This window comes from Etheostoma cragini, chromosome 7, assembly GCF_013103735.1.
Source record: "Etheostoma cragini isolate CJK2018 chromosome 7, CSU_Ecrag_1.0, whole genome shotgun sequence".
In the NCBI taxonomy this organism is placed as follows: Eukaryota; Metazoa; Chordata; class Actinopteri; order Perciformes; family Percidae; genus Etheostoma; species Etheostoma cragini.
In genome coordinates this window covers 24030914-24045824 of record NC_048413.1, presented here as the reverse complement: position 1 = coordinate 24045824, position 14911 = coordinate 24030914, and the positions used below count along the sequence as shown (strand labels likewise).

General features: G+C 38.8%; 1 protein-coding gene across 2 annotated transcripts in view; it reads left to right on the top strand.

Annotated features, from left to right (window-relative positions):
- Positions 1-14911, top strand: part of LOC117947235 (copine-9-like) — a 79609-nt gene that overhangs the window by 54752 nt on the left and 9946 nt on the right. For both annotated transcript variants that reach the window (XR_004657193.1, XM_034875931.1), the window contains exons 12-19: positions 1152-1205; positions 1439-1500; positions 1936-1982; positions 4308-4489; positions 4977-5104; positions 9301-9403; positions 10099-10156; positions 14552-14625. Coding sequence is in view for 1 of the 2 variants with exons in the window: in XM_034875931.1 (XP_034731822.1) it covers positions 1152-1205; positions 1439-1500; positions 1936-1982; positions 4308-4489; positions 4977-5104; positions 9301-9403; positions 10099-10156; positions 14552-14625 (708 nt within the window). In the remaining variant the exon portion in view is untranslated. The remainder of the gene's footprint in view (positions 1-1151; positions 1206-1438; positions 1501-1935; positions 1983-4307; positions 4490-4976; positions 5105-9300; positions 9404-10098; positions 10157-14551; positions 14626-14911) is intronic.

Below are 14911 nucleotides of genomic sequence, written 5' to 3'. Positions count from 1 at the left end.
CCCCCCCCCCCCTCCAACAATCTGCTTTGATATCCTTAACTGTCCCCTATTTTTGTTTGGTTGCTCTACATTGAAATTACAGTAAATTGTTCCCAATCTAGCCAAAGTCTATCCATCTGACACATTTCACAACAATACCACATAACTATAATGTGTTGTATCTATTATATGTGTGGGACAGGTTAGTGTGTCTGTTGGTTGCTCAATTTTGCATGTAGGGTTTTACACAATAAACATGTGTATAGCTGCATTGAAGAGCAAGGCAATGCAATAGCCAATGAATGCAAACTATTTCAATCTGCAAGGTTTACAATTGTAAATGACTAAAGTCAAGTGAACAACTGACCTAATATTAATTTAAATAGTCATGTAGTTTGACTTAGTTTAATAGTCATTCGACCACTGTGCCAAAGCGATTGAGAAAAACTGTAATCTCATTGAACTTTAATGAGGGGAGTCAATACGGTGCATTTCTAAGTACATTTTGAGTTCAAGTAAATGTTCAGGGTTTTTAAGGCTGTGGTAATTTTAAACAAAATGTACTAGTTGTGCTGGGAATTAAACCTCATAAATGCCCACAGCTTATTAAAACTAACCTAATAAGCTAGATGGTTTGTTACACAGAACCATCAAAAGAAGCTGTCATTGGAAACTGTTTTGACCTATACCACGCCTTGCTGCCAGTAGCTCCTCACGGGACGCTGATTGGTTCAGTCCAACGTTTGGGCACAAACTTTTTAATTGAAATCTGACTAGATGAATTTTCATGTGATATGTGGTACAAGGTAATATTAAAACCTGCTGTACAGAGGAATACATTGATCTGAGCAAACCGATTCATAATACTACTGCAGCATTTAAATATATTGATAATGATAAAAATAATATAAAAATATATAATGATGATCTGTCCTAAAGTAGAAGAGAAAATGTAATAGTCACATTTGTAATGGTTTAAATCTTTCCCTTTACTCTCTATGTACGCAGAAATAATAAATAAATAAAACATAATATCGGTTTAAATTCATGCCCTTCCAGTATTAGAAATGTGTTGAATTATTCATGTTCATTATTAAACATCATTCCAGGGTATGAAGTGGTTTTACAAGTACCCTATGAATCACTAAATTATATTTGCCTATCACCTGCAGGTTTTGAATCCCAAGAAGAAAGGCAAAAAAAAGAAATACATCAATTCTGGAACGGTGAGTACACCCACCTCTCCCATGTCCTATTTTCTCTTTATTGGTATTTTACATGTTATTTATTTATATAGGTACTATTACCTCTTACATCTGTTTCAGTCTAACTGACTCTCTTCCTGTCTGGCCATCTGTTTGTCTTTTTTTCAACCATCTACCTGGCCCATTTCCCTGGTCCCTTTTCTGTGTGTGTGTGTGTGTGTGTGTGTGTGTGTGTGTGTGTGTTTGTTTACCAGGTAACTCTGCTGTCCTTCAAAGTTGAGTCAGAGTATACCTTTGTGGATTTCATCCGAGGAGGGTGAGTGGAACAATAATTAGCCTCACAATGAGTGTCAATAGCCAGCATTTTGGTTGCGTGTGCGTGCATGTGGAGTTTTTCAAAGATACTAAATTAAAATCCCAAAAGCTCTATTATGAGCATCAGATTGAATTCAAATAGGCACTGAAGGGTGCATTTTGGGGGAAGTTTGTATCGGTTAATCTCATTTGTAAATACCTAATGTATTCAGTTTATTCACTTTCAATTACTGGCTCCATTTGTTTTACCCAATTAGGCCTTCATGACATTGGAGGGAATATTGTCCTGTCATACTGATTATCCAGTGAACCAGTAAACTGATTCCATTGCACTTGATTGAGCTGGTGTGCATGTGTGTTGTAGATACAGTGTGTACTAAGTGTATGGAAGTGTGTGATCTTTGTTGTTTTCCTCTCCTCATTTTCTTTGCAACAGAACCCAACTGAACTTCACAGTGGCTATAGACTTTACAGCATCCAATGGTAAGTTACTTACTGGTGTGTTTTAGATACATGCCTATCTCTTACATCTGTTTTCATTTATTGTGGTGTGCATGTGAGTTTTATAACTCTTCATTGTCTACCTGTCATTAAATCAAAACAAAGTTGGACCAGATGTGATCAACCATTAAAATATAAAACAAGACCCTCCCAGCTTGCAGAACCACCATATGAACTCCCAGTAACAAATCTTTTGTCTTCCATTACCATGGTAAATGAATAGTTTGGCCTTGTGGGATAATGGTTATTCATATTAAAAGTTTCAATTGTCATTTTCACAATTCCGTTTGTGTATGGATTAAACCATCAAGATATGTCTTAATCAGTAAGCTTTAAAAGTGTTTGTAGGTGTATGTGTGAGCTTTGGGCATCACCAGAATAGCAGTATCTCCTGCCTCCAGTCTTTCTGCTAAGCCAAACTAATTTCCTGTTGGCTTTCAAGCTTAATATAAGTATCAATCTACTCGTCTAGCTCCAGGCAAAAAAATCACCTCCCCCGCGTTTTCACCAAATAAATTAGTATTTTTTTATTGTGTAGCTTTTGTTTACCTGCCAAAGCACTACAGATAGCTTGCAACTTAATCTTGGGTTAATCTATTACCTTTGTTTCACATGTCCTATTCAAAGTTTATAAGACAATGCATTAACGGGATTACAATGACCACATTAGAAAAAGATACATACTTCTAAAACCTTTATTAAATGACGTTCATTTCAGTTGTACATCAGCCTCTCAAGCCCACTTCCCTAACCTATTTCAGTTCAGTTTTCACCTCAGTTCCAGAGTAAGACTTTGTGGAATACTACTGATGTACCACAGGGAAACTGATTAGGCCCACTTTTTTCTATTGATCTTACACATAGTGTCACAATCTATTAGTTACCTTATTCAGATGCTAGGAAAATATATATGTAAGATGGTGAAAGGAAATCCTATTTTTTCAACACAGTAATGTCAGTTCAATAGGGTAAAATACTGAGAAAAGTCGACTAGATCTAAATCTAGGTTTCTGATGCAATAAACTAAAAGCCTGAAAAAGCTTGAAAAATATGATTTAGTTAAACAGTATTACAGTTATTTGCAAAGCAGTTGTATTCAACAAATTACACAATTGGCCCTTGCTGCAGAAATTGGTTTCCACTCAAATTCAATGGCACAGAGGAAAGCAATTATTTTTAGTATTGTTTGCAAAGTTGGAGTTATATATTTAGCAGTACATTGTTGTTCAAGACATGAAGACTGCAACATGACTGCCAGACAGTGTACCTCACTCCACTTTGTCAGTGTGATTTCCATTCATATCACTGGTTGTAATTTTCTCTTTGTGAAGCTATTAAAATGACACTATTTGAGTTTTGTGTTTTTAATTATCACTGACAGAAAACACTTGGGCGTAAAAAGCAATTGCGCCTTTTTCCCTCTGTAATGTAACATGACCTTTCTCATTTTCTATGACAGATACACCAGTGTATGTCATTTTGGGGACAACTCTGTCTTGAATAAATTGTTACATTTAGCCTCTTTTTTTTCACATGATGGAAAGTGCAGTCGACCGTGCAAGGTGCACAGAGTGTGGTGAATGTGTTTGGTATTTTCAGGGCCAGAGGCGCGGTACACCTGTGGCGCTGTTGGAAGCTAGATGGGATTAGGAGGAATAAATTATCAGTAGGTGTGTTAGGAGCTGGCATCTATTGTGGCTAATCAAATCATCCCCCTCCTTTCAAGCCTCTTTAAAGCAGGGCACTTCTATAATAGAGGAGAGACCATGACAATGCTGACTTCTCCAAGGGGAGAAGTCAGCATCGTCATTTAGTCAAATTTGGCAATGTACTGTATGCATGTGTGTAATGATTCTACTGCTTACAATATTGAAGCAATTGTGTAAGACATGCACATGATTCCATTTATTGATGACTCCCCCATAATAATTCTATTTACATGACTCTTTGATTTAATATCCATTTCTGCAAGTGTCAAATTTGACTTCCTTTGCCACGATTCTTAATGTAGTTCATCAGTTTACTGACGAACTACATTAGTTTACTTCAGTTTACTATAGTAATTAAAAATACAAAAGCTCAAAGGTCTTTAGTGAAGCGTGGTCGAAAGGAGATAAAGCATATACGAATTCTTAGCATGAATCATCTCCTGTGCTATACCGGGGACATTGTATTGCACATTGTATTTTGCAGGGGAAAACTACACAGAGAAAAGAAGCAAGACATAGTATTGTTTTTGTGTGTGTGTGTGTGTGTGTGTGTGTGTGTGTGTGTGTGAATGTATGTGTGTGTGTGTCATCCTCCAAGGTAACCCCTCCCAGCCCACCTCCCTTCATTATATGAGTCCCTACCAGATGAATGCATATGCCATGGCCCTGAAGGCTGTAGGTGAAATTATCCAGGACTACGACAGTGACAAGCTCTTTCCTGCCTATGGTTTTGGGGCTAAGCTGCCCCCTGATGGAAAAATCTCCCACGGTTTCCCACTGGTAAGACACACATGTTAACGCACACACAAACACATGAATTCACACAGACAAGACACACGCACAAATAGTCCACCCATAGCATGGTGTGGTTAGGACCAGGAGTTGTCGCTGAGGTGGCTCATCTGCTTGCCAGCTGGAATCTCCCAGCATCCCCTCCACTTCCTCCTAGCATCCCTCCGAGGGATCAGGGCAACCAGTAAGAAACTGATGGATGCTAGGCTGTTGTAAGCCAACTTTTGCTTTTAGTCAATAGTATTGCCTCTGCTGCTTCAATTTTGACATTCTTTTTTTATATATCATCACATATTTTCAACATAGCAACATATCTAAGATGTGTAAAATTATCTTCATTTTTGTAGTTATGTGCTTTGGATGGAATGATGTTCCTTGGTTGTTGCATTGCCCAATTAATTATAATTGTTTGTACAGTGAATGTGTGAATGTACACTGTGTACTTCATTAGTGGGCTGTATGCTGTTTGTTGCAGAATGGTGACGCTGAGAATCCAAACTGTGTGGGCATAGAGGGGGTTCTGGAGGCATATTTCCAGAGCCTGAGGACGGTGCAGCTGTATGGACCCACCAATTTTGCACCTGTTATTAACAAAGTGGCAAAGTAAGTACCTGAAAATACCTGTGTGTACGTTTATATATTGGAGATATAAGCTGAGTTTATCTGACATGACTTTAAAAGTCGTCAGTCACAACTGCAGTCTTGAAGCCGTTGTAGTTTTCACACTACATGACTGACACTGCAAGATCTTTCACCAGGAGGAATCTCTGGTCTGGTCTCCTAACACTATAAGTGACAAGGGACATGACATCATACAATGCGCTACACAGGAAGGTTTTGTTCAAAAAATTGGTGTCCGCCAGAAACAAGGGATAAAGCAGAGAAGTAGAAAAAATAAGGGTAAATGGATGTTGTAGGCTGGCACACTAAAATGCATGTTTCCACATGTCTTTACTGTTTACAGTTTTCTCTAGGTGCAACAATAACTTTGGCACGTGTTGCAAATGCAAGCTTGCGCTCAAGCGGCAATTTGCCTCAGATCTGGATTTTAGTCGGGGAGCTCCAAAAAACTGGCAACGGGTTTTGATCCAAGCCTATTAGTGACATGACTCACAAGAAGCTTTTACACCAGATTAGAAATGTATTTATTAACTCTAACCAGGGGGGGCAACTCAACATGTGCAGGATTAAGAAGGTTTTAGCATTCCTTCAGCTAAAAATCTATGTTTTTTTATCGCTAAAAGTGTGGCATCAGAGAAAAAAGGGGCTTAATTTTGCATTTCTTTTATCTGAATATTTAATTTCACATCTAGAATCCAGAAGTTAATTCATGTATCAGAGAAATTGTCAAAAGTACTGCACATCTGACAATCAATGAAAGTTTGCAATTGCTTTTTGAAGGGAATTTAAAAAAACAAGATTAGGGCATAGATTTCGTAACAAGGTTATTAATGTGAGTATGGAACTAATTTGTCATTCAACAACATTCAAAGTTTGCTATAGGGAGAAACCCCACTTAAGAGTAATGTTATATTCCTTTCTTAAACAATGTGCACGCTTTCTGTAGAAAGCTATACTAGGGCATATAAGGGTTAGGTAATTGGTAAAATGATAACTGCAGTTTTGTGGAAGGCATTCTGGAGGTCAGTGATTTTGTCATGGGGCAACTGGATAGATTACTGTGTCATCTTCATACAAACAAATACTCACTGGCAGGATGTACAGTGTATTACAGCCTTTGTGATCTTTACTGTTTTCAATAATCAACATTAACAGTGTGTGTAATGTGTCTTGACTTAAAACCAGATTTTCCATCATTTAATTTAATTTGTGAGTTCATGAATGATTCAAAACTTTGGTCAAAATGGATCATTTTGAAATAGTATAATGGTTAATGACTTTGGATGGTGATTGACCTCCATAGTTTTGAGCACTATTTCTTTCTTTTGAAATCTCAACCTTTTGATTTGTGGTTGAAAGGAGATGATTCCAATCTTAGATCTTAAATATAAATCATAACCAGCTGCTAGCGCTGCTCACCCTCTTCTTTTTACCTCTGTCTCTGGGCAGTAAACACATGAGCTAATGGCCAGCTAACGGAATGAGCTGATGATATCTTTGTTCATTTTTACATTTTGCAAACTACAACCTACGTGATATAGCAAGTTTTAAGGTTAATAAAAGGTTGCTAAAAAAAGCAAAGCTTCTGCTGCCACAGGTACTGCCACAAGTCCATGCTTTTCTGGAAAAACATTGATAAACCTTTTTGTTAGACCAGCAGTTTTAGACATTTTGGCTTACATATCACTGAACTGAATTATCAATTCTCCGTTTTTTTATCCCACCCTGTGTTTGACACTACTGTGTCGAGCAGCAAGAGGCATATATCACCCACCGGGGAAAAAAAGAAGAAGAAGGAAATAGGTGCCAACACACACAAATCGTAACATAAGGCTGAAGTCCCATACACATTCACACAAATACTGCCAACGCACGCACAAACACACACACACACACACACACACACACACACACAAAAGCACACACACAGAAACATAGACTCACGGATCAATGTCATGTTCAGCCAGGTGGAACAGCTAAGTCACTGGTAGATCCTGTCTCCTTCCCTCAGAACAGCAGGTGAAGGACACACACACACACACACACACACATATCTACGTTTTCAAACACTGCCAGATATCAGCTCTGGCTTGATATAATTCCAGATGAGTATTCATTTGTTTTTCTCACTGAACCCAAGAAAGGGAATAAAGACTGGGGGAAAACATGAAGCAAGATCATGCAGTTTTCTTTATGCTTTTTTTTTAATCAGTGCTTGTTATTTTTGAAGGGTTTCTCTGTCATTAAAGGTTGAGGTTTTAGACTCTGTGGACTGCCATGGAAACGGCTTCCGAGAACAAAGGGGTTGCCATGGTGTGTGGAAGGAGATCAGAGTCATTTTAATTGAGCTTTTTTGTTACATTTAAATCAGAAGGTACCACAGGGGTCCCAAAGTTAAATGTGCATAGTGGGGTTATAATAAAGGTTTTCAAATGTGATTTATGGTTAAGGTACCACAGAGATAATGCAGTTAGCTGCAATGTGCTCCTTGGCATAGGTTACTCCTGTACATAGTAAGACAATTAGTAGTGGTAGATAATTAATCGGCATTTGACACTTACTTTACAGCACCATTGAATCCATTCCTTACAGTTATGCTCTTGTGGTTTTGTTGGTGTAATGGTGACAAATGGTACAACACTTTGAAACTCTTATAGTATACCAATTTAACTTTTTATAACTTTCATTTGCCCAGGACCTCCCTTGAGATTAAAATCATTTTTTCAAGACAGACCTAGACAAGATATTGAACCATTACAAGGTTACAACAATTATAAAATAGAGCATTTCAAAATCAGTCAAGGGACAATGAAAAACAGACGAGAAACAACCCATACATAATATAAAATTCTGTTTAGGATTTGCAGTTGCACTTGTAGTACCTGGAAATACCCCTATTGAAAGTATTTTGTTTGGTTTACATAATTGATCTGTATTCTGTTTAGTAATGCATTGAAACATGTAGTGTTATTAAAAGTTCTGCATTTCTTCACCCTGGGGGGCTACCTGCGTAGTGATTTGTTGTTACAACATACTGCAAAATGTTAGAAGACACGTTTTCAGGCGGTAGTTGAGGCCGTGGGAAAAAGAAAGAAACACGGTTTGTGTGTCCGCGGTAGTGAACTCCTGAACTCGCTGTGTGATAAATCCTATTCTGAAGGGAATAAAACTGAACTTTTATACACTACTATCAGCGTCTCTGTCTGAGTGGTGTAACACACTCTTTAGTGTTTTTTACCAGAGCTTTGAACTCTACCAAGGAGACCAATCATTTAGCTGTAGTGAGTTCTGAAGGGTTCCGAATGACAAGCGTGCAAAATAGGAAAAAAGCTGTTCTACCGAGTTCTTAAGAAAACCTGGGTGCCTCGTCGAGCCATCTAATGGAGCAAAATTCAGCTGTTGGTAAGTGGAAGGAGATTGGAAAGGCAATAAGGTTACCCTCTACGGCTTTATAAATAAAATATGGCAATGGTGCCATCTCTCAGGTGATGTGATCAGTGGAGTATTTTAGTCATATATATTTTAAAATCTAGAGAGTAGAAATAAAGAGGCCCTGCAAGTAACTTGGTGATGCAAACAAAACGTCAGGGAGTAAAAGTGTCAGACAAACAAGTTTCTGTGCTTCATTTAATCAATCTATCAATCAATCAATCAATTGGTTTTATAGTGCAATCCATTTGTACTTGGACGTTGAAGTTTTTTGAAAATTAAACCACACAAACCTGTTGTGGTACAACCTCTAGATACAGTTATGAACCTGAAGGGGACCTTAATAAAATGAGCAGTGTAATGGAACGCGCTCAACTCAGGTGTGGCAATATTGCCAGCCCCGGCTTCCGAGTGCCGAGATAAATGGATTGCATGTTATTTGTCACATGATAATCATACAAGTTACAATTCCAGGGAAATGTAATAAATTAAACTTCAATGGTAAAATCTTGAAATGACCTTTTGGAAGAGAAAGTCCTCGGCCACTGACTAGGGAATATGTTTTGGCAGGTGGGCTTTGTGTTTTCATTAGTAGTCTGCAGTTCATGTCCACCAGCAGAATGTAACCTCTAACCTGGGTACATTCATCTTTGTGTGTGTGTGCGTGTGCGTGTGCGTGTGCGTGTGCGTGCGTGTGTGCGTGTGTGCGTGTGCGTGCGTGTGTGTGTGTGTTCGTGTTCGTTCCCCAGCTGTGCAACAGAGATTACAGATGGATCTCAGTACTTTGTCCTACTGATGATCACAGATGGAGTGATATCTGACATGGTGCAGACCAAAGAGGCTGTGGTCAATGTGAGTAAACACAAACACACGCACACGCACACACATGCACACACACACACACACACACACACACACACACAAACACATGTGCAAAGACTGATTGATAGCGGTGCTTTTCTCTCACTTACTCCTGCTACTGATGTTCATCTCAGTCTCCTCTTTATTGTGTATGTGTCGTAGGGAAGGAAACCTATGGGTGACGTCACGGAGACCACATTCATATTTTATGCAGTATACAGTATAGTCCCGGCATTCTGGGATATTTAATACTTCCGAAATAAAGTGAAAATGCAAAACTATGGTTTCTTTTCAAGATTCAAGTCCTTTAGAAGAAAACATATTTTTGCTCTAATTGTGATTGATCTTAATTTTGTGCAGAGGTCAATAATTATTTCAAAAACCTGTTTTCAAAAAAATCAAGTTATTTGTTATTTAACTCCCTCCTAATTATCTTACAAGTCCTACTACCATTTGTTGATGCTAAACTTTGGATATTGGTTCAGGTAATAGCTTCACCTTTAAGATTAAATGACTAACAAGCTTAAATCATCATTTAGTTCTGCAAGATGATGCTCACTACACCAAAATAATTCATCACTCTTTTAAGTTTGTTCACCCAAAGCTTATATGTCCTAATGTATCCTCATAATACTGAATCATACGGACTAGGTATATGGACTAATTTTCTTTCGTCTCCTGCACAGGCATCAGGACTGCCCCTGTCCATAATTATCGTAGGTGTTGGACCTGCTGAGTTTGATGGTGAGTGTTCTATTTTTAGTAACAGATCCATCATTTTAATGTCAACATGAGTAAACATGAGAGTGTAGAGGACGAGAAATCACTTTATCCACAGACAAAACAACGTTCAGTCAGTGTCAAAGACATGCAGTGGAGATGCCTCTTACATAACAAACACAGAGATGATCAACTTTAAAGGGTAGGTACTGTTTTTTTTTTTTTCAACCTGGACCCTATTTTCCTATGTTTTTGTGTCTGTCTAAGTGACTGATGGGAACAACAGTCTTTGACATTGGTCCAGTATTAAGTAAGATCGCTGCAGTCTGCAGTAGCAAAACAATAATAATAATAATAATAATAAAAATAAATAAAAGTGCTAGTTTTGCCACTGACAGGTTCAGATTGATATTAAGTATCTGTAAACTCTGTACAATTTGATGAAGACTATGGTTAACTGCCCCTTAGATCTCTGCAGGGTAAATCTAGACAGCTAGCGAGACTCTGTTTCCAGTTTTCTGCTGCACGACTAAGACTTTTGAACGTACACGTGTTCCACCAAAACATATTCCTTGCCGAGGCTATTTTGCAGCAACGCCGTGGCTCTGCCCAGTGCTCAGTTATTGCTTTAACGTGATATGAGCAACGGTCCCGGTCCCGGGACCGTTTGAGGAAGTGGTGGCTTCCCTCATAAATTGCAAGCATTAAACCGTCACAAACCCGCTCATGCCATACATCATTTGAAAGCTTAAAGTCTCCTGATTCCATCGACAAAGCAATAAGGTGACTTACAGCGGTTATAATCACGTTCTGAAGTAAAGAAAGACAGAAAGATTTGAGTCTAATCGAGTGTGTTTTCCTACCTGTCTCCTCGTGTCTTTAATCACAGCGGTGAAAGATCGCCAAAAACCTTGTTTTCCTACATCGTCAACACTCCAACGTATTAGAATATCCAAGTCTTGTAATCCATAATTATCTGGTCCCCTCACAATCTTGTAGTTTCTGGCCAAGTTTTGACGTACAGAAATCTAGATAGTGCATCATTTCTCGGTTTTGATCGCGTGTATCTTTTTCCGTGTGCACGTTACAAACTCCGTCCACACACCATTAGAATCTCTGGCGTCTGCAGATTCCATTGAACTTTGTTCCCAGCCAATAGCATCAGTGTATCTTGAGATATCCCTGAGCCAAGCCAATCAAATCCCACAGTCCCCATTGGGCCCACGTGGGAATGATTGAAAAAACTGGTGGGAAGTTTTTCCCACCAGTTAGAAAAAGAGGTCATAAAACTGGCATCGCTGTGTAGCTAATAAGAAGACGAGTTGATTGATACCAAATAAGGCCAGGAAATATTAACCCTATGATGGCTCAGGCTGGGTCAAAGCAAAAAATATTGCCTTCTCATGGCATTTCACCATTTCATCTAATTATGATTACTTATTCCTATAACTGTATGCATGCAGTTCTTTCAGGTATATGTGTGAGTGATGTGGATGTGTTTTTGTATTTCAAAAGTTTTGTATTTAGCACTTTTTTGGCTTTTTTAGAAATAAGAAATAAGAAAAACGCACAGACATATCTGTAGAAATACATTCATATAAAATCCATTTTATAAGTTATTTTTTTGTTTTGTTTTTTTCTTTTCAAAGTTGAGACATGTGGCTAGGGTACTATTTTCGTATATAGCCCATTTGATATGCTTACAGTAGTGTTTTTTATTAATTTTTCAGATGATTTACTTGGACGGAAATAGAAATTCTGTGTTCTAACCTCTGTAGCTCTGTGTCAGTAAGGCCTAGTGTCACACTGCCACTAGAAACAACAAGTTGAGAGTGTTAACTTTCCAATGAACTCAGGGTCATCCCAGAGGGCCAAAGTATGTGGAAACTGCAGCATTTTTTTCGGGGTAAAAATTTAGGCGAGAAAAGCATATATTTTCAAGTGGTTTTCAAGAAAAGAAATGGCAATGAATCAGAGCAGGTTTTCCTCCCACCCTGGAAAGCTTTGTGGTCTAGCAAGACCCTCCTCCACAGTGCTGTATAGGGAAGGTCTGGCAAGGCGAGGCTAAATCCTCCACTTGCGATTTGGTAGATATACTGTACTAGCTTGCTCTGGGCAATCGGGCAAATCTTATTGTCGAGCCCTGTTTAAGAGGCCTCTCTACTGCATGACTGTGACACTGGTGAGGCCGGACGACCTACTAACCCTCTATATTATGTAAATAAAGTGACTGCTTTTCATTGAGTGCAACTTCTTCCTCTCCTCTGTCATCTTTTTTTTTTCATTGAGCTATTGTAAATATAATATGGGGACCAGAGGAGGAATAGCTACTGTTCATATATAAATTAATATAAATAAGTAAACATGAACGTTCAACATAAATCACGTTTGTGTCCACCTGCAGAATGTAATGGTCGTTAATGGTTGGTTGGTTTTGGTTGGTATTTCACCTTTTTAACCAAAAAAGTGTCATTGAGAGTTAGAAAGTACTTTTCCAAAGTGTCTTGGTATGATGGTTCTGAGTTTAGTTTGGTGTTTCATTTTGTAGAGTCTTTTCATTTTTCACGTCTTGTTTGATTGTCCAGGTGGACTTCCTGCCTTGTTTGTTTTCCCGCATTCGTGATTGTCTGCCCGCCCTGATGTGTTTTGTGGTTAAAATCAAACGTTACTTCACTTTCTGTTCGGCACCAGATACTCAAGGTGTTGTTGTTCCGTTATATTTTTTAAAGATTACTTTACAGAACAGCTAGCTGAGAAAGGGAGAGCAGGACATCATCTCAGGTCAAACTCGAACCCTGGACTTCTGCATCAAGGCATAAACATCTAAGTATACGTGTGCCAGCTCAGCCCACTGACCCAACCTTTGCCACTTGTTCCATAACATTTAAAAAAAATGTGAGTCCCATTTATACGTTTTTTAAATATTATGGAATGTCCTGGGTGAAAGTCACGTGTTTTCTTGGGAGGACAGTCTCTCAATGCCATCTTAAAACAACCCAAGAGCTGTCTAAAACCATGAAGACAAGTAGAATCCAAAACAATACCATGTATAAAGGTATTATTAGAGATTTCCTGTGATTGGACATTGCTGTTTGGGAAGAAGTTTATGCAATGATTCAGTTAAAACTTTCTTGGTCACATTTAATGCTTCTCACCAATACACATCCCATGTATCCTTACAAAAATCTTCAGTGCATTTTTTTTTATCCCTTTAATAATAAGAGGACCTACTCAACAAGATATTAGACCATGGCACCAGGTCAAATTCTCCACTGTGCTCCTTTCAATGAGAAATATAGCAGAGCAGAATTTGATAGCCAGTCACATAAAGCAGCGGCTTCGTGCACCGAATACATTTGAATTGTTGAATGAAATAAATCCCACAACCTTGACATTGTAAAGTCTCTAATGTGTGTGAGGTAATGTATGAAAGGCAGCATTTGATTTTGGCCCTGGATTTTAACTAACTTGATGGAACTCAAACAGACTTCAAAAACACCAATGTGCTCTTCTCCTTTCTGGAAGGTTCAATGGAGTCAAGTGCGAAGGAATTTTGCACACAAGATAATACCTTTTCAATGGTGGGGGGGGCACAGTATGCATAACTCTGTTACTGCTCAGCAGGCTATGACGAATTAACGCCTCATCATTGTGTTGAATGGCTCTTCATTTTCTAGGGATTGGTAGAGAATGTTTGGGGTGTCACAAGATCCAAGTGGCTTAATTGCACCTTAGAAAGTGTGTGTGTCGGTGTGTGTGTGTGTGTGTGTGTGTGTGTGTGTGTGTGTGTGTGTGTGTGTGTGGTGTTGCCTCTATTTGTTATTTGCTTTGTCTTTAGGCTGGGTGTGTGTGCTAGAATCTAATTGCTAGACCTATTTGTCTCTATTTGTTATTTGCTCTGTCTTTAGTCTGTGTACTCCATTTCTGAGTGTTTTTAATCTCCTAGCATGTGACTTTAAGTATTACGCTGTCAGTTTGGGTGTTCCCCTTAATCTGTCTGTTTGTTGATTTGACCTCACGTTGTGCTCAGCCACCTTATTATTGCAGCGCCACACATCCAGGCTGTTTTGTGTCTTTGCCAGAGCGATTCCAGACATACATTGTTGTGCAGGTGCTGTTTTTGAAAAAGGACTCCATCAGAGCGCAATTTTATTGTCTATAAACGCTGCTGTACGTTAAGCTTTTGAGCTTTCCTCATGACATCATCATTTTTCTTTTCTGACCTTTAGTGTAATCGTGCATCATTTTTGTTTATGATATGGTATTTTTGGTGGACCCTTCTCTGGTGAATATGTGTTCTTACTCTACATGTTATTCTCAAAGTTTAGCTGGAAATACGAAAGAACATCCCTTGCCTTCTTTAAATTCTCCCCCGGTGGCTCCAGTATTGAGTCATGCTCTCTCTTTCTCTCTTTTCAGCTATGGAGGAGCTGGATGGAGACGAGGTGAGAGTGTCCTCCAGAGGACGTCTCGCTGAGAGAGACATTGTACAGGTACTCATCATAATTCTGTTTACTGTCACAGGTTAAGCTTGAGCATGTTTTTGTCAACAACAGCTGCATGGGGGAGTTATCCTCGGAGGAGGATGGCTTGCATTAATAACACACTCTTTGATTAGCCCCATATAACACACTGTATAATACCATCTATGGTGGGCCGCTGAACAAGCTCAGTGTCTTCCTCAAGGTTAAAATACCATGGTTCTGGTTTTACTTGTCCACATTTTCTCAGTGATGTGCCTACATTAGTTATAAAGCAGTCTCACAACGATATGTGTGT